We start from the raw sequence: 22939 nt of genomic DNA, 5'->3' as shown, positions 1-22939 counted from the left end.
TCAAATACTCAAAATATCTCCAAAACACACACATGACATATAATCAAACAAAAGTACAACAAAAACACACAAAATAACATCCATCCATCTTCTGACCCGCTTGCTCCTTTTTTCAGGGTCGTAGAGGTCTCAGCTGTCACTGGGCGTTAGGCAGGGGTACACCTTGGACAGGGCTCCAGTCCATCTCAGGGTAACACACAGACATTCACATTCACTTTTATGGGCAATTTTGAGACTCCGATCAACCTATCAGTCTTGTTTTTGGATTGTAGGAGGAAGCCAGAGTACCCGGAGAAAACCTACGCAGCATGGGGAGAACATGCAAACTCCACACAAAAAAGACAAAATAACACAAATACACAAAATGACTGCAAAAACACACAAAGGGACAACAGAAATACACACAATTTCCCCAAAAACAGACAAAAGTATTGAAAAAAAACCTCAAAATAACACAAAAAGACAATAAACGTAAACAAAAGTACAAAAAAAACCCTCCAAAATCTACAAAGACCTTTGTTCTTTCCTCTGTTTATGTTCTGATTGGTTGTTATTGTATTCTGTGGTGCTCAGATCAGAGGATCACATCTGAGCTCTAAATAAAAGTTCTTGAATGAATGACGTTAACATGCACACAGTGGTCCTCAGGCTCCTACCTGTTTGTCACTGAGGTAATGCATCCCAGTGGCCACATCCACAGCGAACTGCAAGAGCTGCTGGGATGTGAGGGTGGAGGCGGTGCCGTGCTCTTTAGCAAAGGCCGGGTCTGTCTCCAGAACTCGGCTCTTCCTCAGAAAGTCCAGCAGGTTACCGTACGGAGCGTATTCTATGGCTATGTACAAATAACCTGGAGGAGAGACATTAGGAAGATACATTACTCTCAGAAGTTGAGAAGATAGATCTTTTATTTGTCAACAACAACAACATCAACGCCAGTCTGTTTTAATGTGCATATGTTCCCAGTACAGCCAGGAACAGGAAACACAGGTAGTCAGGACTTTGTAGCAGCGTACTGTCATCATCGATAGCTTCCTACACACCAAGGGTTGTTTTTTTTTGTAGCTGTTGGATGGTTTTCAGGAGAAATTCCTCAGGAAAGAGAGAAAGTGCCAATTTAGCAACTCACAGGACGTACAAACTCTAACCTAGACATTGACCTTGTAGATTTTACAATCAAACATGGGTTTCTGTTCTTCAGGCCTTGATCCTTGGCTACCAAGTGTTCGACGGGGAATAATCATCTGGGAAACTTTTTACCACCTGAGAATTATCCCAACAGTGTGGCTTTTGTTATCAAGATCAGATCTGGAACTGGTCATCCACACGTTTATATCATCCCGCATTGAATATTGTAATTCTATTTTCACTTGTTTTAATAAGTCAACTTTAAACAGACTCCAGATCGTACAGAATGCTGCTGCCAGACTTTTGACCAGTGCTCCCAGAACATCCCACATCACCCCCATTCTTTCGCATAGAGTATTAAATCTTAGTTCTTAATTTCCGAGCGTTACATGATCAGGCCCCTCAATATACTGTATCTTAGACTTGTTGTGCCCCTACACTTCAGGGCGAAGCCTTCGGTCTTCAGACCAGGGTCTGCTAAAGATCCCAAAAACTAAATTTAAAACCCGAGGAGACCTGGCGTTCCAGGCTGTGGCCCCCAGACTCTGGAATAACCTGCACCAGTCTCTCCAGAAGCTCAACTGTGTGGACACTTTTATTAAACTATTGAATACTTTTAGTTAACTGGATTTTATTTTTTATCTATTATTTTATGATGCTGCTCCTGTGATGTAATTGCACCCATGTTTTATTATTCTATTATGATGTTGCAGCTGTTGTATTAATTTCTCCACTGCTCTGTACAGCACTTTGTGATTTTATCTGCAAAAAGCGCTTTATAAATAAATTACTTACTTATCTGTTTTAAAGTATTGTTTACTTTGTAATTTTAATTGTAATTTTAATTGTACCTTTATCTAAATCATTGAGAACCACTTCTCATTTGCAATGATGACCTGGCAAAATATATGTAACAAACAAGTAACAATAAGTAAGAAACAAGTACAGTAGTATGTCAGATATTCACAGTTATCTGGATCAATGATCTTGATCATGGTACCATGATCAGTTACACTTTAAAGACATGTAAGAACTTTATATTCTCATTAATAATGATACAGTAAAAAAGTGTTTTTTTTTTATAAAAAATTGCAAAGAAGAGGTCAATCCAGATCTGATGCAGATGCAACTCTTAATAATTCAGCAACAAACTTGACGTAATTGAGTCAAATTATATAAAGATTGGTCAGTAATGAAATCAGATATAAATTTGGAAATTTTGCTAATGATGAGAGAAAGGGATTGTTTTTTTTTTAAACAAATCTAGGATCATTATATTGATCTGGATTCCCTCCAAAACCTGGAATCTTCCATGGCTTAATGTCAATATTTGGTTTCAATGTGGCCAAAATCAGTCAAGTACGCTAATTTTGACTTAATCCCGATAACAGACAAACAAATATATAATAAACGCCCATGACTATATGACGTCTTTGGCGTAGGTAAAAATAATAAAACACCTAATGCACATCCATGCTGAAATAACTGGTTTACCAATGAAAAGGTTTTCTCTGAAATAACTTCAAATATGTCAAGGAAGAGAGAGCACAGGTCTACGCGTGCAGACTGTGTAACACAGATATTGTCTCGTACTTCCAGGAAGCGTTCAGCAATTTCCTCTCAATCACCAAAATTCTTCAGATTCAACATCTTGACAGGTTTTCACTGCTTCAACAACTCTTTCTTTCTTTGTGTCTCTTCCTTCTGGCCTTGTTTGCTCTAATCACACTAAAGTACTAAACCATGGCAGGCATTTCCGCGCTCATACACATGCATGAACAGTTTCCAAGCTTTGGCAAGTACCTGCTGGTGAGTAAATGTAGGGTGAAGGTCAGCACAGGGATTATTTTTCCAGCCCTCATGTTGCGTTCACACTGTATTTCTTTATGCACCAATGACGAGGTTATTTAATTGTTCTATTTAGTTTGGTGGAACATGATACCAATGGAATGGCCCATGAAGAACAGCCACAGCAGTGTCAGTGTAAAGCTTTAAGGCAAATCAAACAGACAACAGAGAACTGATCCTTTCTAAAGGTGAAGGTTACAGTATGTACAGTAGTTAGATACATGCTGAGGTGGAGCCAGTTGTTCAAAAGGTAATCTGATCACATTTTGGATGATGGATTGGATCAAATACTGAAAATGGGTCGTTCAAAACTAAAATCGGATTCTGAGATCGGATTGAGTCAAATAATCCAATCTTGGTTTTAATCTGGATCAAATCCTCAGTTTATGTTGTTCAAAACTTTTTAATAAGGATTATTCTGTTATTCTGATCCTGGCTATGAGTTGGATTCAGAGTAGATTTCCGAAACAAAATGTGATTTAAATTAAACTCTTAACTGGTCAAATAAATGACATTTATCATACAGTAGACATACTTTTAATTACTGATATTTCAACTGATTTGCAAAGCATACAATTGAATTTATAAACTACAGGTAGTTCACACTAGACTAATGAGGTAGATTTTAAATAATCCTCTCAAAAGCTGTCAAAATCAAACAATATTAAATTCTAACTCTAATTGGAAACTTGACGTTTACAGAAACATTCAAAAATCATTGTTCAAAAATAGTGTCTGACAATGGCATCTCTTAGTGCATGTCTCGATTATGTGATCTAATCTGATCTCAGAATTCAATTTTAGTTTTGAACAACCCATTTTCAATATTTGATCCAATCCTTTATCCAAAATCCAATCAGATTACCTTTTGAACATCTGGTCAAAAAGTCTTGGATCTGGATCAGACTGATTTTATACATTTTTGCTTTGAACAACTGGGATAAAATTAGGATGGATTACGTGATCCAGGATAGTAATAAAAGGGATTTCAAAAAGTCTGGATAGTTTTAATCCAGATTGCACCTTCTGAACAACTGGACCATCATGACCACCAAGTTTCTGGCCAAACACACCACAGGAGGTCAATGACTCACCTCTGTTCTCACAGGCTCCGATGAGGTTGATGATGTTGGGATGCTGGCCCAGTTTACACAGCACCTCCAGCTCCCCTGCAAAGTCTCTGTGGTCGTTTTCTGAAGCAAACTCTGCAACAGGAACAGAATAATGAACAGCTTTGGCAAATCATTGGATGAGTGCAAGCAATAGTTGTTGACTCCTTCCATCACTTAGAGGGCAAAAAAGGCCTGTGCTGTGTTTTAATGTGATAAATGTAAAAGATGTTACCTTTTAACATCTTTATGGCTGCGCTCATTTTGTTTCCGTCCTTTTTAATCATGGCTTTGATGACCTGGCATTTAAAATATTTGTTAACCAAGTACTTTATCTCCCAAAACACATTATTTATTATAGCCATTTATTTATATGGGGTGCCAAATGTAAAGACTTTTTTTATAGCCAACATATTTTGAACAACTTTTGTCACATTTAGCTAATTTTTCATTGATTTGAGACAGAAATTCATGTAAAACAGCATGTTTTATGTCATTGTTAAGAATGTGTACACATGAAAATAAATGGAAATGTTAAATCTAAATCTAAATGTTACATTTAAATGTTAATAAATGTATATCTAAATGTTAGATTTACATCTAAATATTAAATGGGTCGCCAAATGTAAAGCTAAATGTTTAGAAATTATGCAAAGTGTGCAGGTCAGCACCTGTCAGTCACAAAGCTGCACACTTGGCAACCGATTAAACGTTTAGATTTAGATTTAACATTTAGATTTAGATTTAACATTTAGATTTAGATTTAACATTTAGATTTAGATTTAACATTTAGATTTAACATTTAAATTTAGATTTACATTTATTTTTCATATGTACACATTTTTAACAATGATATAGAACATGCTGTTTTACAACAATTTGCCTAACTAAAGAAAAATTGCTAAATGTGAGGAAACTGAGCTAAATGTTGAAAATATGTCAGCTATGAAACAGTGACCGAGTTTTGACATTCGGCACCCCATATATTGAAAACGCATAGAGAGAGTGCACCCACCTGGCCAAAGTTTCCCTCTCCAATGACATCTTCAAACTTGATGTCTTCCCATTCCAGGATTGGATAGGTGAGGGGCTCAGGTGTGGGCTTGGGTCTCCGTGTCAGGGTCAGCGTTCCTGAGTTAAACTGTAGAATAGTTTCTTCACCCTGGTGGTATAAACCTGTGGTTCTCAAAGTTTTTTGGCTCAAGTACCCCCCTTTTCTTATTTCTGAATCCTAGTACCCCCTTTTCTCATTTCTGAACCCTAGTACCCCCTTTGTCCGACTACAACATTTTGCTTAGAAAACTATTCAAAAGCAACTATAGAACATATTGATGGAATGAACGAGTGATAATACACATTTGAAAGAATCTCCATTTAATGCAGTAGTTCCAAACCTTTTGGGATCGTGACCCCATTTTGATATCAAGAATTTCTGGCGACTTTGTTTGTTTAAGGTCAGATTTTTCTTTTTTTTACTGCATTTTGTTGAACTAGATTTATATTTCACAAAATGAAAGTATATAAATACATTTGTTTAAAGTAATTTAAAAAAAATAATTCAAAAATCTACTTTAATTTTTCCAAAAGTTCAGGTGACCCCCCATGGGGTCCCTACCCCAAGGTTGAAAAACACTGATTTAGTGGCCCCTGAATAGATTAATTTTGATAGTTTTTATAATTTCCGGTCATCTCACGCCTGGGGTAGGACCAAGACTGACACTTACCTACCTACGTACGTATCTACCCCCCAGTAGTGCCATTGTGTACCCTGTACCCCCATTTGAGAAACACTGGTATAAACATTATAATCTACATAATGGTTCCCAAAGGTTCATTTTCCCTCAACTAAGCCAAAACATCCACGCCCCTCTGTGTTTAGTGATAGAGAGCATACCGATCCAGACTGGTAGGTGAATGTGCGCCGACGGTTGAGCAGCGTCTTCCTGACGAAGAAAAGTCCAAGAAGCGCCAACAAGATGGTCACACAGGTGACCGTCACCGATCCCACCACAGCTACCAGCAGCTGGTAATTATCTCCAGTGGGCCTCCCAGCCACACCCTGAGTGGTCGGAGGTAAACTCTGAAGGCCTGCTGTGAAAGCAGAGAGGGAAAGGAGTGGTTGGGGGAGAAGAAGAAGAAGATTTTGTCGTGAAAGTTTCGCGCATTGAGTTATGGGATGTGAAGTGCCGTAGATGGATGCATGCAATCTTTTTACATCATTCTTACTGTGATTTCAGGTGTTTCTTTGCCAGACAAGGAGGGCAGTGATTGGCTTGACACCATCTTTGTTCTAGTTTGTTCCCGGTATTCCCTGTGAGACGTTCAATTTTGGCCGGATTCAGATATTTCTATGGAAGCTCCAAATTAAATATCTGCAATTGTTTTGCCACGACTTTCAGTGAAAACACCATAAATATGTTGGGAAGTCACTTTGGCAGAGATTTTCGGGGCAAACTCAAGAAATCCTGATAAGAATGAAGTAAAAACACTTCTATGCATCTGTCTACGGGACTTCACATCCCACAATGCAATACAGTGGAGTTCAAAACAAATTTTCAAGTGACAATTTCAACCTTTTACATCTTTTTTTAAAGAAAATTATCTTTAAATTAGTAATCTATGAGGCCTACACTATGTCTTAACCATGCCTCCCGCAGCTTTAAGCTTCTATATCATGCGATTGAACCACTACAGTTTAATAAAAACCAAAGGCATCATCCTGCTGATGTTATAGAACAACTTCCTACTTTGGTAGTTAGTTAGTATATATAAAAATCAAAGGATCAAAGTCCACTCACTCTCTCCTTGTGTCATGGCCTTAACAAACTTGCTCCACTCTCCTGGCACCTTTGAGAAAGCTCTGACTCTGAACTGGTACAGCGTGCTGCCGTTCAGTGCCGTCACATCTTTAGCCGTCTTGTTCCCATCATCCGTGTCCACCCATGGGTGGGGGCTCCCCTGGCCTACAGGCTGATACTCGATGATGTATTTAATGATGCCTCCATTCGGGTCTTCGGGTGGCTGCCACCTCACCTGGATGGCCGAAACGGACAAAGGCAGAGCCTGGACGTTGCGGGGTGAAGACGGCCCTGAGACACAGAAATCACACTGCTGTTGAATCTAATATCCAAACTTTTAGCATCAATGTACAAAGGCAACCAAAGAATATTATGTTTCTCCATAAACGGTCATTTGATTTAATGCTAATTTGGTGCTCAACTACCGTTATTTTCTGAATGTTTGTAAACGGGGTCTTTTTTAAAAGCCTTAATCGTGTACATCTTTGACTCGTGTGACCATACATCAGGATTTACCAAAACATGTCCTCTTTTTACAAGTTGTCCTGGATTTTACAAACTCATCATAATGTTCGGGTTTTCCAGGGACCCTGAACGCATCTAGGGGAACACGTTAATTTCAATGACCGTAACACCGCTAATATTTGCTCTGTCGGAGAAATTCCAACAGTTTCTGAAAGCTATGGAGTTGGTCTTTCCATGCAGTATCATGTCATTACTGTCATTTTAAAGAGACAATGGTCACACACAGGAAAAGAGAAGAGTTTGAAAAATTTAAAGTTTGAAGGATTGAAAGAGACCAAATACTGGTGGATTTAATAAAAAAATATCAGCAGGAAGATCCTCCTGGATGATAAAACCTCAAAGGAAGTTCAGAGAGGGATTTGAAAATGAAGGAGCCACTGGGAGAAACTTAGAATGTAGGAAGTTAAGGTTTCCATCATCTGGTCTAGACCTCATCACCTCCTGTCTTCACACAAAACAGACAAAATAAAGCTCAGCCATAGAACCATGTGATGAAAACTTTCACTGTTATTTAAGTGTAGATTTAATGATTGTTTACCGTTCTTAATTTCTAGGAGGAAATGTTTCTCATTGTTTCAATAATTGAGAGATTTTAAGGTTTATGTGAGATTTTTCAAGGACAGATTGTTATAATATATAGTAAAGGTGATTGACTTCACTAACTATATAAGTCTTTGTTATAAAGAGAGAAATTGATTTTTAAACCTTATGGACAATAACAACATATTTATCTACTATACTGTATTTTTCTGTTATAAGGTATAGATTCAAGAAAACATAGAGTGAGTATAAAGAGGTCGGTCCAAGTGTCCTCTTTTTTTGAAAGTGCAAATATGGTCACCCTATGTTTGACTGAATCATATTAAGATAAAAAGCTGACTGAATCCATCTATTTGAAGGAAGTAGTAACGTTTTCCACGACTATCCTCTCTTTGTAGCGTGTTACTAATCGGTAGCAGAGATTTCAGTTACCCTGGCTGTGGATGCGGAAGTGGTAGGGTTTGGAGGGCGGCCCCTGACTGCCACAGTTGATAAGACGGACAACCACCATATAGTCCTTCTGATACTCCAGGTTGAAAAACTTTGTTGAGAGCACATTGAGCAGAGTTGTCTCCTCCAGCAGTTTGTCGCTGTATGGCGGCGGTCCAAAGAGCGCCACTAAAAACCCACTGGCCATGCCTGCGTTTATGCCGTTGCTGTACGGCATTCGCCAGCGCACTGTTACATTGCGACCTTCCACCGAGCTGATGTCAATCTCAGGTTGGATTGTTGGCTCTGCAGTGACAGAGAACATCACACGACGCTAACGTTAGCATGGACGGGCTAGGTTTGTTATACTGTAGGGCTGGTTAATGTTAGAAAGGGGATAGGTGTATGTGTTATATTGAGCTTTTTCAGGTTATATCGCTATATTAAAATAAAGTTGCTCTCCTTTTTGTCAAACTTTGCATCACTGGTTTGAGACCTGCGAGAGCAAAGGTTTGGTTACCAAATAAAAAGGTTTTGGAAGTCTGCAAACCCATGATCGAATAAGTTAATTTTTAAAGTAAATTTGATTACATTTTTTGTATGGTGTTTTCTGGGTTTAAAGATAATTTTCAACAACATAACAGCAGTGTTCCAATGTTGTCATTGAGTCATCGCGCAGCGTGGCTCAGATTTAAATCGTATAATTGTTATTAAATCTTTTTTCCCTTGATTTGTGGCACTAAATCTACTGTTTGGCTCTTCCTTCACAAAACCACAAAAACCCCAATTTGATTCTAAGCCAAAGAAATGCTTTGGATGTCCTTTAGGGAGTTTATTATCACACTTGAAAGCCTGAGAAAGACGCTGTGGTTAACATTGAGTTCAAGTTGAGTAATTTCTCATAATTCATTCTATTCAAACCTTTCCACACCCAAACTGAACTTGTGCACTCTACAAAACGCACTAAGGTGATTGAAAATCAGACACACTCCTCGCTTCCTTGCACTTCATTTCTCTTTTTCCTTTTAACTCACTGAAAACTACACCTCTTACTGTCACTCTAACATTTCTACTCTTAGTGTGTGAATTCCAGCAAATTAATGATAACTTTCTATTTAATTCGAGGTCTGTTGAGTGTTAAGTTTATTTTTAGATTTGAGAAATAACTTGAGTCGACTGGAATTTTTCTATTTGCTTCAAACAGACTACAAATAACCTTGTGTTAAGTTTGGGGATTCGTTTATTCAGACAAGGTTTTTCAGGACATTTTTATCTCCCGACATGTTTCAACTGTCAACTGCCAGTCTTCCCCAGAGGAGTTCTGTTCGCCTTTGATGGTTGCTTTGAAGTTTCACTTGACTTCCATGTAATAGTTCCAGCGAGATTCCTTTTGTCCTCTTTTTGAACAGTATGTTAATTTGGAACCATCAAAGGAGATCAACAGAACTCCTCTGATGAAGACTGGCAGTTGACAGTTGAAACATGTCAGGAGAAATTTCCTGAAAAACTTTGCCTGAACAAACAAAACCTTAACTTAACAAACTGTTCAAAAAGATGACAAAAGGAATCTTGCTGGAACTATTAGATAAATAACCTTGTTTTTACTATGTGTTGTATACATTTCCTTTAAATTAGGAAATTATTGTATACGTAAATATTGTCATTAAAACCAAATCTGTAACTTCTTTAAGTTTCAGACGAAAGAAAAATGAGTGAATAACTTCACCATTTAACTTAGTCCTTGCCTATCAGAGGTATATTCTCGGCTAAATCTAGTTTATTACCACAGAAGGAGAATCTCAACTTGATTTTTTTCAATTCAGACATGAAAAACATTTTACTAACCTGTGATGAGTATTTCCAAAATAAATACACCACCTGAGTAATACTTGTGTGCCGTATCAACACTACAGGTAGTTCTGAGTTCTCACCAGGACAATCAGTCTCCATGATGGCTTCTGGGCCCCGTGCGCCCTCCCCTCCTTCCCCAGGGCGACTGAGCTGGACTCGGACACGGTAGCGAGTGGAGGGTTCCAGGTTCATTAATGTAATCGGCTCTTTTTCGCTGTAAACTGAAAGAAAATAAATGAATGTCAGTCTTTAGTTCCAGATTCCAGTCCTAGTTCAACTTGTTCAGTTAGGCTTTAGTTTAGTTTTTCTGATTTTGTTTTATTCCTTTTATTCCTATTCCTTTTATTATAATGACGACCACTTTTTCTCCCATCTGTTTGTGGGTTAGTTCCTCTTTGTTTATTGCTCCCAATGTCGTGTCTGTGTGTATATAATTCCAGCAAGTTCATTTCGTCTTAATTTTTGAAATAATGTGTTAAGGTTTCATTTATTCATACAACTTTTTCCAGGAAAGTTTGATCTCCTGACATGTTTTGCCAACTGTCAGTCTTCCTCACAGGCATCCACTGATTGCTTTGATGTATCCTCTATGAGTTCAAAACATTTTAGGAGCTCAAACTTTCCTGAAAAAAGTTGTCTGAATAGATTAAACCTTAAAGCTGATATCCGGAGTTTCTGAGAAACGTCTCAATGTCCCGCCCTAAACAGCCTCACTTCCTCCCCTTTCCTTTGCCAATCTACCGGAAGCCACGCCTCAACTTTTCTGCATGCGCATCGCGGAACATAACAAGGTCGCATCGGGTCGCATTGATACAGGTCTATGGGTAAAGTAAGAGCCATAATCATATTTACCTGTTTGCTGTTTGCGCGACCTTGTTTCCGTGCACAGTTCTGCGTTCACTTTGATTGACAGTCTCAAAAACAGGAAGTTGAAGTCTATTGGCTGGGTGCACTCGGCGATCATTTCCATTTGTATAGGGGTCTATGGACGAAGGAGGGACTTATATACATTAATGTATATGAATGACCACTGGCAGTAGACCATAGTAAAAGACTAGTTAGGTATTTTTTTCGCATTTCAAAAGAATCATACATAAACAGAGATTTCTCAGAAACTCCGGATATCACCTTTAACATATTATTTTCTGTGTAGGTGCAGAAATCCTGAATAGATCTGCCTCTCTTTCTCTTTGCTGTCTCACCGGTGATGCTCATCTCCCTGATTACCCTCACTTCTCAAGGAGTGTTTGAATACTGAGCGTTTGCTGTGTCATTGTTTGCTCCTTTATGTTTGGTACTTTATTGTTAATTTGTTTGAACTTTGTTGGGATGTCTTTATTTTATTTTCATGTTTTTATTAAATGGACACTATTTTGGGGATCTTGCTACAAGTCACCACATCCTGATATTTATAACTGCTCGGATTTGTATAGAAGACAACAAATGTACTAAAAAATCTTATTTACTTTTTAAATGATGTCTCTGCCTTTCTGAAATGATTTAGGTCTTAGGAATTTGTTGAGTCTCGTTTCTTTAATGACTCTTCTTGCATTCCACGACTACATTCCATCTGAAGATGAATGTTGTCCCTGATGGTTCCCACAGTGTTCCAGTGTCACTGTTGCTGGGAAATAAATCTTAAATGAGTCATCAACAGTGATTCCAGCTCTGTCCATGAGCTTAGACTACTTTAGTTCTGTTTAGCTAAGTTCTCTGTATCCGGTTCTGTTTACATACCTATGATGGAGGACCAGAAGTTTCCGTTTTCCACTGGCTGGTAGAGAAGTCTAGTGGAAATGATGGGACCGTCTCCTCTGTGCGAGTCCACGGGCATGACCAGCAGCTGTTTACTGCGCTTTTCCAGCAGTCTGGGAGCCGTAGTTGGCACTGGGGGCTCTGGGAAGACATCAGTTACTTGTTACTAAAGTGCACTCAATGTAAATGTTATGCTGTAAATTAAAGTCTGACCTTTAATAGTGAGGTTGAACTTGCGGGAATCCTGCCCTCGACTGGTTGAAACTCTACACTCCCATAATCCTCCTTGTTCAGAACTCAGGCGATGGATCTCGAACGAAGCTGTGCTTTTGTTTGAGTCCATGACGGTGCGAGAGGCCTAAAAGTACAGAGAAGGTGTTAGTGTTCACAATGATAACATACGTTTTTGTGTTTTATCTTGTTCCACTTTGCCAATTCTGCTACAATTCTTGTTCTTTTTTTTTTGGATAAATGAAGGAAATGACACAGGAAAAATAACAGAAGAAGAGAACGTCACTGATTGGTTAACAGAGTGACTGCTGCACTGTGGGCTGAGGTAGCCTTATCGGGACACGCCATTGTGTTTCAATCTTCCTCTAAACATGACTTAATGTCCACCTTGTAATCAGAAATGAAAACAATGGTTCCACCTATTTTATCTTTTCACTGATTGTTTGGCACAAAATGAATCACTTTTTCATTTTTATTTACCTTTTTTGTTTGTGTAAATGTTCATGCACGAATAAGAAAAATTCATACAATTTTGCAAGTTTAGATTTTAGAATCCCTGTTGTTGCATTTGTGGATTTTCTTCCTGTGAACATGAATCTAACAAGAATAATATTAATATTAATGCCAAAACGAGACCACATGAGGTCACAGGTATAATGTGTAATGTATCTACAGGTTATTTTAACATACATTTTTAAAAGAAATTAAATGAAACTTCCACTGTCGCTATTAGGATATGCATCACTGTTCTTTACTCGACACATTATACCGGTATATCTCTTAGGGACATTATTGGAATAGTTTTGTGCATTGCATTGTGGGATGTGGAGTCCCATAGAAAGTGTTTTTTTTTACTTTATTCTTACTGTGATTTCTTGTGTTTCTTCACCAAACAAGGATGACAGTGATTGGCTCCATTTTTTTTTTTTCTAGTGTGTTCCCGTTATTCCCCATGATATCACCTCACTCTGCAAGACATTCAATTTCAAGCCCCAAAAAAAACATCCACCATTGTGTTGCTGTGACTTTCAGTTTGTGAAAACATAAATGTGTTGGAAATTCACTTTGGCAAAAATTTTTGGGGGCAAACACAAGAAATCACGATAAGAATAAAATGAAAAACACTTCTATCTATCCGTCTACATCCCACAATGCAATGTGCAAAACTTTTCTGACAACGTCAATGAGAAACTTTCTCCAGTGGAGATCAAAACAAACTTTTAAGCTGCAATTTCAACCTTATACTTCTTTTTTTGAGCAAATAATCTTTAAAAAAATTGATTTGCAAGTTTTAAACTTTGTCTGATTTTCTGATTTTAAAACAAAAAAAAGTACTATTTATTAATTTTATTTGATCTTTAATTTGATTTTTGTATTGTTGCATGGCTTATCTTATCTCAGCTTAAATGTAATTAAGCTACCTCAGTCATACACATATTTTTCAACTATACCTCTATACTCATTTTAACCCTTGTTATAAGTTTCTTGTGCAATGTCAAAACTTTCAATAGTTTTTTTTTGCGAACTAGTAAATGCAGACTGAGCTCCAGAGTGTTGCAGGTATTCTCTGTATTTTCAGTGACCAATCGTTGTTTTTGTGCTGTTTGCGCTGGATGTTTTTTCTTCATACCTTGAGGACGGTGCCGTCAAGCTTTCGAAGCTCAATGTTGTTGTGACTGGGCAGTGGGTTGCCTGTGGCTGAGCAAAAGATCTTAGGATTGGAGTTTAGATTCCACTCCAAATTGCCATCCAAGTCCAAAATCTGTGGAGCCCGATCTGACGAGGGAGACAAAGAATAAAACAACAGATGGTATCCAGTAATCCCCGGGCTTTGCCCTTTTTTCTTTTTTTTTGACAAACCATGATTTAAACAATGAAAAGTGCAGACACTGTATTTTTTAGACAATAATAAAAATGTTTTTCATGCTTTGAATTCTTGACAAATGGTGACAAGTGTGAGGGTCACGCAGAGTTTAAAATAATCAGACTAATTATAACTGATTATATCATTAGTGTTGATAGAATGGAGAGAGATATTACATTAATTATAAAGATACAATAAATTAAAAATGTAGAAATGCAGTCTAGAGATTTCTATAACCGTGTGTGGAATAAAGATACAAAGTAAATGAAAATAACCATCCCTAAACCACGTGTGTGAAACTCCAGGCCCAAGGGCCAAATCCGGCCCTTTAGATCATCCAATTTGGCCCGCATGAGAAAGCAAAGTAAAAAAGACAGAAAAAACATGAATCATGGTATATGAAACTCAACAATATTTTATTAAACTGTTGAAAAAACTCAAAATTCTTACAAAATTCTTCAATTTTCCTGAAATGCTGACATAATATTTCCTTTAATGAAATAGAAATTGGTCACAAAATCAAGAACATTGTGAACAAGTGAAGCTCCTATTGGGACTGATATCACATATTGATTGGATATTGTCAGTTTTTTTTTTTTTTTAACATATTTTGTATTTTATGTACACGTAAAAGTGTAAACTAGGGCACAATAATGTTGAAATTAGTCATTTTCCCACATGAAATCATCATCATATTTGGCCCCTGAACTAAAATGAGTTTGACACCCCTGCCCTGAACACTGATCTGAGTGCATTGATGCTTACCAGACTTCTCACAGTGCTGTCCTCTCCATCCTGTTGGACAATGACATCCACTGAAGCGGTTGCACGCTCCTCCATTCTGACACTTACAGCTTAATTTGCAGTCAGGACCGTACATGTCATGATGACAAGCTGACAAAAAAAACCCCAACAAACCAACATGCTTTTACAGCTTTCTACATGTTACACATGCAATCTGTTTGTACGTGAAGTTTGATGGAGCTCACCGGTGTTGCAGCGGCTCTCGAACCACCCGCTGGCGCAGGAGCAGCCGTACGGGTCCGGGAGGCAGAAACGCAGTCCTTTGCAGTTCAGCTGTGAGCCACACGACTCCTGACAGTTTCTACCGAACATTCCATCCCTACAGGCTGTTAGACCATTAAAGGAAGACACATTCACAAATGTGTTTATACGAAATAATACAAGAGTTACGCTCTATCACAGTCATTTGATAAATGACAAGAACTGTGCTATAGACTTCAAACATGTATAGGCTTCATGAACAGGATTTCGCTACCATTTGTTCTCTTTCCCTTGTTTGATTTATTTCCATTTTTTTTTTTTTTTCATTTTTTTTAAAGGCACACCGTGGACTTTTTTACCTAAAGAGTTGACCCATATGAGACCCAATATACAGCACTTGACAGTATCAATGCTATGAGTGGGGCTTCCCTCTCGAAATACTGACGATGTAAATTTGGAGGAGACGGACCGTCTTTCACCTCACTGCGGTGCGAGCCCAGCCCTGAGAGCCAATCCTTAACCCAAAGTTGCAGGTCAACTACTGTCTGCAAACACAATCAAAAGACAAGGGAGGCTGGCCCCACTGACTGTTTGATCATTTTTGCGACAGTGTGCCTTTAATTACTATTATTATTATTTTTTTGTTTTTTTTCCTCATTGTGAGAAACACTGCTGTTGTGTTCATGTTCGAAATAAAATGAAATGAAATCAATATATACAGTATATATATATATATATCCCGATATAGTATTTCTTCCATAAAATTACATGAAATTGATGTAAAATTATTATTCATTATATATTTTATTATATATAAAAATAAACTAAAAGACAAAAAATAAATAAATGGTCTTTCTCCTTTAAGAATCTTCTCAATGTAGGAATATTCCTGATTTTTTTATACATACACTGTTGTCACATCTGTTTTGATTTGTACATTTCTATGTGGAAATGCCACCAGGGGTCTGCTAACCCATTACTCATGATGGACCCCTGGGTCTGACCCACTTCCCTCTCTGCACAGGGAAAGTTAGTACTCAACATGACATCCAAAGCACACACATGTTAACAATCAATCATCTATTGTGTTATTTATTATAATCAATCGATCAAATATTCCCTTAGTGGACTGAGTGGTTTCAAATCTTACATATGTAAATGCGAGAGCTGAGGAGATCCACGTACAAGTCCACATTAGACATGGTCAACTGTATGGGGCCACATGTGGCCCTTGGTCTAACTTTATGCTGACCGCTGAATGAACATACAATATTATAGAAAAATAAACAAAATGACTGCAAGAATACTCAAAATGACATCACAAATAGACAATAGAGAAGAAACACACAGGACCAATACACAAACAGAAAAAAGAGCAGAAAAACAAAACAACAACAACACAAAAGAAATGACTCATCACACACGAAACGCCAACAAAAATACAACATGAATCCAAAAACACATAAAACAACAACGAACATTAAGAAAAGTATGCAAAAATGACGGGAAAATTTACACCTCAACAACAAAAACAAACAAAACTTTCATTCTTTCCTGCATTAATGTTCAGATTGGCCAACAAATGTCTGCAGCTGTTGGGACATCCTTAACAGATGTGATTTGTAAAGCTTCATCGTGATAAAAAAAAAAAAAAAAATGCTTGCCCGGATGAGAAAAAAAAAATGTAGATAATTTTCAGTAAGTTTTCAGTAAACCTGACCTCGGAGCTGATTTGTGCTTTGAGCGCATCACAAACCTGTCTCACAGCGCGTTCCCATAAACCCTGGAGGACAGATACAGTCCCCGTCTGTAACATGACACACTCCACCGTTCTGGCACTCTGGACAGTCTTTCTCACAGTCAGGACCCCACTTGGCCTTTGGACAGCCTGTAAACAGAACGTTACATGAAGAGAGTTTTATTTTTAAAGGACAGTTACTATAAGTAATTAATTGTACAAATAAAAAAATGCACCAAGCAGGAGCAAACTATAGCTTTTAAAGGTGTCTGTTAGCAGTCAAAAGTACAAAATTTTAACAAAACATTGGCTGTGTTATACTAACGTACTACTCATATTAAGTCTGACGTCAAAATGACTATGTAGTGCGTTCACATTAGATAGTATGAAAAGAACATAAAATCATTCAGGAACTGGCTTCAAGCTATAAGTCAAACATCCCTTTTCCAAAATAAAAGCATCTTTTCTTGTCTTCCATTAATTTTGGCTTTTTTTTGTTAACCCTTTTGTAAATAGGGCTCTTGTTTTGAAGTTTAATCAGTAGCACAATGGAAGGTGTCCAAAAATCTCCAAAATGTTGACATGAAATGTGTTTTTGCGAGTTTTATGGATCAAATGAGCACATTTTGACATTCTACTTGGTCACTTTCTCACTTAAAATGTTTCCAGAACTTTCAAAGATGGAGAATCAACGGAGATATTTATCCTCAGTATGATTCAGGTTTTTGTTTTTGTTATTTTTCTGTAATTCTGGGTACTTTCGAGGGCTTTTTTGTGTTCACTTAAGGAGCCGCAAAAGATTAGGGCCTCATGTGGCCCCCGAGCCGCCAGTTGCCAATGTCTGTTTTTTAGACCATTAAAGATGCTAAAATATGTGATGATTATCTTCTGAAGATTATATGTTACGACAGTTTAGAGTTCAGAAGAATAAGGTCTGATTCTGAAACATGATAGCGGTGACATTTCAAATATCCAGTACAGTTCTGTAATAGACTTGTAACACATTCCCTTACTTTCTTCGGCTTCTTACACGTGTTCATGTCCCACTTGTGCAGACGTCACTGTTCACAAACCTCTGACTATGAGCCTCATCCAGGCGCCTTGTAGAGGGGTGTCCCCGACATAGCTGGCACTGTAGATCCCTTGGTTGGAGAAAGAAACGTTCTCCACCGTCACCACTGCAGTTTGATTGACAACCTCATTCCAGTGAGTCATGTAGTAGTAGTTTCCTACACAAAAACATAAACATCACAATGTTTCACTTAAAGGGTACCTGTAGTAGAAATGTATATAACAAAAAATGTGTTTAATGTATTAACAGTAAACTAAACATGTTTATACCTTTTTATGAAAATAAAATTGAACTAAAAGGAATTTTTTGAACAATTTTATATCTTTGGGCTTAAACTATGGAGAGCCGCAATTTTGGTGAGGATATGACTATTAAGAAATGGTGCATTGTGGGAGGTAGAGGCGTAACAGTCTGTTTACATTGTGGGAAGTGTCGTTTTTGTGTTTACTCTTGGCGCGAAGCAGCCGTGTGTCACCTCTCCTTCAGTGATGAAGTGTAGCATCCAGATTGTATGTTATAGAGGATTAAATATCACCTTTCTCAGCAACTCCCTGACAAACAGAGCTGTTATTTCCAGCAGAAACGAGCCATGGCTGAGTAGTAGTTAGGTGTTGGAAGTGCAAAAATATGGCTAGTAACTACAATGAAAGCTGCGCGAAAGGATATTTGTTCATTGACGGGATGATGCCGCACGACCTCAGAGGATCAGCACCTAACAACGTCCTAACAAACAGGTAAGTTCTCCTGACAGTTTATCATTGAGCCACAAGGAAATAAGAGGGAACAATCTGGCGGGGACACGGTTAGTGCCATGACAACCACCCATAGTATCCCCTGTGAGCAGAAACGTAGAGACTTTCTGTGAAGGAATTCTGTCTGGACAGAGTTTGGTTTCAGGCATAACTTTGGCATGGTGCCCATTAGCTTAGCCCATTAGCTTAGCTCGCAGATCCCTGTTATAGCAGCTCGGCTTGAAGCGGTCCTCGCATATCACCGAATTTCCTCCAAACGGAAATGTTCGTATCCCGTACCGATATTAGGGCGCCAACGTCTGGATAACTTTGTGTCGTTATTTGACTTAAGAGACACAAAAAGATATGTTTCTGCAGGGTTGTTGTTATAGCAACCACTGGCTTTACACCATTGTTCAGAAACTGTAGACCAATGGAACACTGTTGCCTAGCAACAGCTAACAGGAATTAACAAATGTGTGTCATATCCTGACCAAAATGGTGGCTTTCCATAGTTTATGCCCGAAGGTATAAAATCCTTCTAAAAAGTCATTTTAATGTGTTATTATTATTATTATTATTATTTTTATTTTGTTTATTGGTAATACATTATACATTTCCACTACAGGTAGCCTTTAATAATTTGAATTAGAAATAAGCAAACAGCTGTTGAAAGAACTAGCTGGCATTATTTCCATGTTCTGATGGATCACCGTTGTTCTTCCAGGTCACGTCTTGCTTGTGCGAGCTGAGGAGCTGCATGCTCAGGTGAACCGTCTCACCCCTGTTGGCGGTCATCGTGAGGGAGCTTGGTATAAAGTTGGCTGTGAGGCAGAATAACATGGACTATTAGGATGAGAAAATGAAAACAACGCTGCAGACTTCAAACGCTCCACACACCTCTGCCAAAGTTGTTAATCATCGTGACTGTTTCTACCGGTTCAGCTTCTTGTGCCGACTCGCAGTAGAAGATCCCAATGTGATCCAGATCCCGGAAATCTGTGGCCACGGCCTCTTTGTTCTTGGGCTTGTGCACTTGGAAACTGGGCTTTTTGGGGAATATGAGAATCTTATTGTCTTTCTTGATGTCGAGTCTCACCTTGGAGTGGCCGCGCTCTCCGTTGATGCAGGAGATGGTGAAGTGGTTGACGTTGGTGATTTCGGCCGAGGAGATCATGATCAAGTCAATCACGGCCTCTGTTGGAAGGGAAACATAATTAATAGAAAAAGGAGCTTCAGTTGTTGGATAAAATGTCAGCCCCCACAAAAAGAAAGACTGTAAAACACATATTTGTAAACAAAACTAAAAGTAGAATCAATGTAAACTAATGCTGTAAGAAAAAATTGATTCTGCGATATATCGTATCGATCTGAAAAATGTCAAAATGTTTTTTTTTTAATCATGTTTTTTAACAAAAAAATAAACAATTGCGCTAACATATGCATGTAAACACCCGGTCAGTAGGTGTCAGTGAACCACATCAGACCTTGTTAAACTACCTCAGCTTCCTCAGCTGGAAGTTTTATACTTTTATAGATGTATGTGTTTCCTTTTTTTTCTTACTTTGTTTCTTTAAATAATTTAAAAACTTAACAGAATCAGAATCTGTTGTAGAAGCAAAAAAAAAAATGTAATTTGACAGTTTGATAAACATACCACTTGTTTTTTATATTAGTACATGATAAATTAGTTACCATTTAATTATTCTCGCAAGTTTAAAAACAAATGAACTTAATTGTATTTCATAACAATTTGTACTTATAAAGGTGAAATTTGCTATTATTTGATATCGCAATGTATATCATATTTATTAGTGTTGGGATATATCGTATCGTGACACGCAAATCGTGAATTGTATCGTATCGTCAGAATCATAGCAATGCACGGCCCTACTGTAAACCCACCGTCACCATTTCACAACATTTATCCTAGAATTTGGATAACAAACATATCTTGAGAAGAGGCTGAGAAGCTCATTTTAGATTTATTTATAACTTCTACTTTTTCTGATCTGGGTTAATGTAGTTACAGAGCAGACATGGGCCACAGGTGGCCCTCGCTCTTCAACGTAAATGCACAAAATTACAGAAAAATACACTTGACAACAAAAATACACAAAATTACCTCAAAATCGCAAAACAGATATACACAAAAATTGCTCTAAAACAACAAAGTAAATACATAAAAATGTACAAAATGACTCATAACACACAAAACAATACTAAAAAACTCTAAATTATGGGAAAATACATGCAAAGTGACTTCAACTTGACAAGAAAATAAACGAGACAATGTCTAAAATGCACAAAATTAGATAAAAAATACACAAAAGGACACCAAAACACAAAACAGCAACAATAGGACACAAAAGGACCACAAAAACACACTGAAACCCATTGTTCTTTCCTGTGTTAATGCTCAGATTGGTCATGATTCTAAATTCTGACACGAATCTTGATAACGTGGCTCTGAGATCAAATATAATCAGATTTTTTTTCTTCTTCTTGCCCTCACTGTGATTAAAGTTGCCCATCACTGGGCTAGAGCATGCCTCATCTCGGGTCTAAGGATTGTTTAGTCTGTTGTAAGGTATTTCATAATATCTTGAAACATTTTTGACTTTTATCACACAATTATTTCAATATGTTGATCTAATATTTATTGCTTTCAAAATGAAAAGCACCAGTGAGTGGTTTTGAGTGAGAGTATTAGGAAATATAAGAACAACTCAAGTCATAAAAACTGTTGTTTTGGCTTATATTTCTTATAATATATATATTTTTTTATTTATTTTTTTTGTTTTTCTCTGTGCTACCCTGGATTTCTATCGTAGTCCAACTACATGAGTTGGTTTGTGTCGTGTGTGTACCCCTGATTTTCAGTCTCTTTGTTACTCATGCCTGTTTGTTGTTGTTTGTAATTGTGCAAAAATAGAACCTATAAAACCTAAAAACACATATCTAATCAGTATTTTATTTTTCATTTATTATCACTGGAAATTTCAGGCGACCCCACATGGGGTCATGACCCCAAGGTTGAAAAACATTGCCATAAAGGAAACTGATGTACATGGAGAGATTCACTGCTTTAATAGAATAAAATAAAGAAGTCAAATAGAAAACGTACTGAGATGAATAAATTAGAAAAGAAAAAAGTTATAGATTCAAATGTGTGATGTAAATTTTCAACATATTTGATAAAACTTTAAATAAAATTGCCTGCATTTCACTTTTTTTTTTTTTATTGTTTGGCCAGAGATATTAAGATGAAAAAATAACCATTAACATATTTCCACAAAGTACACATTGCATGCTAGAGGATATGCTGACATTATAAAGGGTGAGTGTTTTCAGAGTGTGTGCATCATTTTTAACCATCTCTCTCTCTCTCTCTCTCTCTCTCTCTCTCTCTCTCTCTCTCTCTCTCTCTCTCTCTCTCTCTCTCCTCCAAGAGTCACAGAACAATGAGAGGAAACTGGGATGAGCTCCATTCCCCTAAGGCTCACATATCCGTGCTGTGCATTTATTTATTTATTTTTTTCTGTAAGACTCAAACACAGTTTAACAACGTTGTGATAATGAAACAAATGACCTTAATTGGCCAGTGTGGACTGTTAATCTATCAAACCTTAATTATTAATAAAAGATTTAAGCCATTTAAAAAAAAAAAATAAATTTAAAAAAAAACATTGAGGAGTTGGAAGAAGTTACTTTACCTGATACATGAAAAAAGCAAAGCATAAACCCCGTTAAGATCCTCATGTTTAAATTCCAGATGTTGAAAAGCAGCGTTTCTGCAGCTGTGCTCCTTAGAAACAGCGTCTCTGTCTCAGCCAAAGCGCTGGTGCTGCGTCTCCAAGCTGCGCCTTTTTACGCATAACTTTGGCGAGTCTTTAAAGCTCCAGATAACTTGTAAAAAGTCTTTCTTGTAACACACTGGACTTGGACGATGGTATAGTATCTCAGGACTGCTGCACTGAGCACAGAGAGAGAGAGAGAGAGAGAGAGAGAGTAGTGGCAAAGCTGAGCTTTCTCTGGGTGGGAAAGGAAGGAAGAGCGTCATCAGACTGCTGGCGCGCCATCTCCTCCACACGATGGATGTGTTTGTCTTTCGTTCTGTGTGGATATTCCGTAAAATAATAATAATAATAATAATAATAATAATAATAATAATAATAATAATAATAATAATAATAATAATAACTTGATAGAATTACTCCCAAAACACACAAAATAATAACTAAACGTTGTGTGTATTTTGTTTTACTAACTCATGTATGGTGAATAGAAATATTATGAACAAAAATTATGAACATCT

The 22939-nt window shown here is 37.5% G+C and overlaps 1 protein-coding gene across 6 annotated transcripts in view; it reads right to left on the bottom strand.

Moving 5' to 3' along the window:
• The window catches only part of tie1 (tyrosine kinase with immunoglobulin-like and EGF-like domains 1), a 31726-nt gene extending 9125 nt beyond the window's left edge, over nt 1-22601 (bottom strand). For 2 of the 6 annotated variants that reach the window (XR_003673857.1, XM_028443826.1), the window contains exons 1-18: nt 22338-22601; nt 19522-19818; nt 19335-19445; nt 17892-18047; nt 16837-16968; nt 15065-15205; nt 14841-14969; nt 13842-13987; nt 12194-12338; nt 11963-12121; nt 10306-10446; nt 8378-8680; nt 6881-7171; nt 5977-6173; nt 5098-5223; nt 4318-4381; nt 4068-4178; nt 657-847 (exon numbers count right to left, since the gene is read on the bottom strand). Coding sequence is in view for 5 of the 6 variants with exons in the window: in XM_028443826.1 (XP_028299627.1) it covers nt 657-847; nt 4068-4178; nt 4318-4381; nt 5098-5223; nt 5977-6173; nt 6881-7171; nt 8378-8680; nt 10306-10446; nt 11963-12121; nt 12194-12338; nt 13842-13987; nt 14841-14969; nt 15065-15205; nt 16837-16968; nt 17892-18047; nt 19335-19445; nt 19522-19818; nt 22338-22383 (2886 nt within the window). In the remaining variant the exon portion in view is untranslated. Of the gene's footprint in view, nt 1-656; nt 848-4067; nt 4179-4317; nt 4382-5097; nt 5224-5976; nt 6174-6880; nt 7172-8377; nt 8681-10305; nt 10447-11962; nt 12122-12193; nt 12339-13841; nt 13988-14840; nt 14970-15064; nt 15206-16836; nt 16969-17891; nt 18048-19334; nt 19446-19521; nt 19819-22337 lie in introns of those variants that run through there. The other 4 variants (XM_028443827.1, XM_028443828.1, XM_028443829.1 and 1 more) reach the window with 4 other exon arrangements.
• Nucleotides 22602-22939: the final 338 nt, after the last annotated feature.

Source organism: Gouania willdenowi, chromosome 4, assembly GCF_900634775.1.
Source record: "Gouania willdenowi chromosome 4, fGouWil2.1, whole genome shotgun sequence".
NCBI classification, from domain to species: Eukaryota; Metazoa; Chordata; class Actinopteri; order Blenniiformes; family Gobiesocidae; genus Gouania; species Gouania willdenowi.
This window is presented reverse-complemented; position numbering and strand designations above follow the sequence as displayed.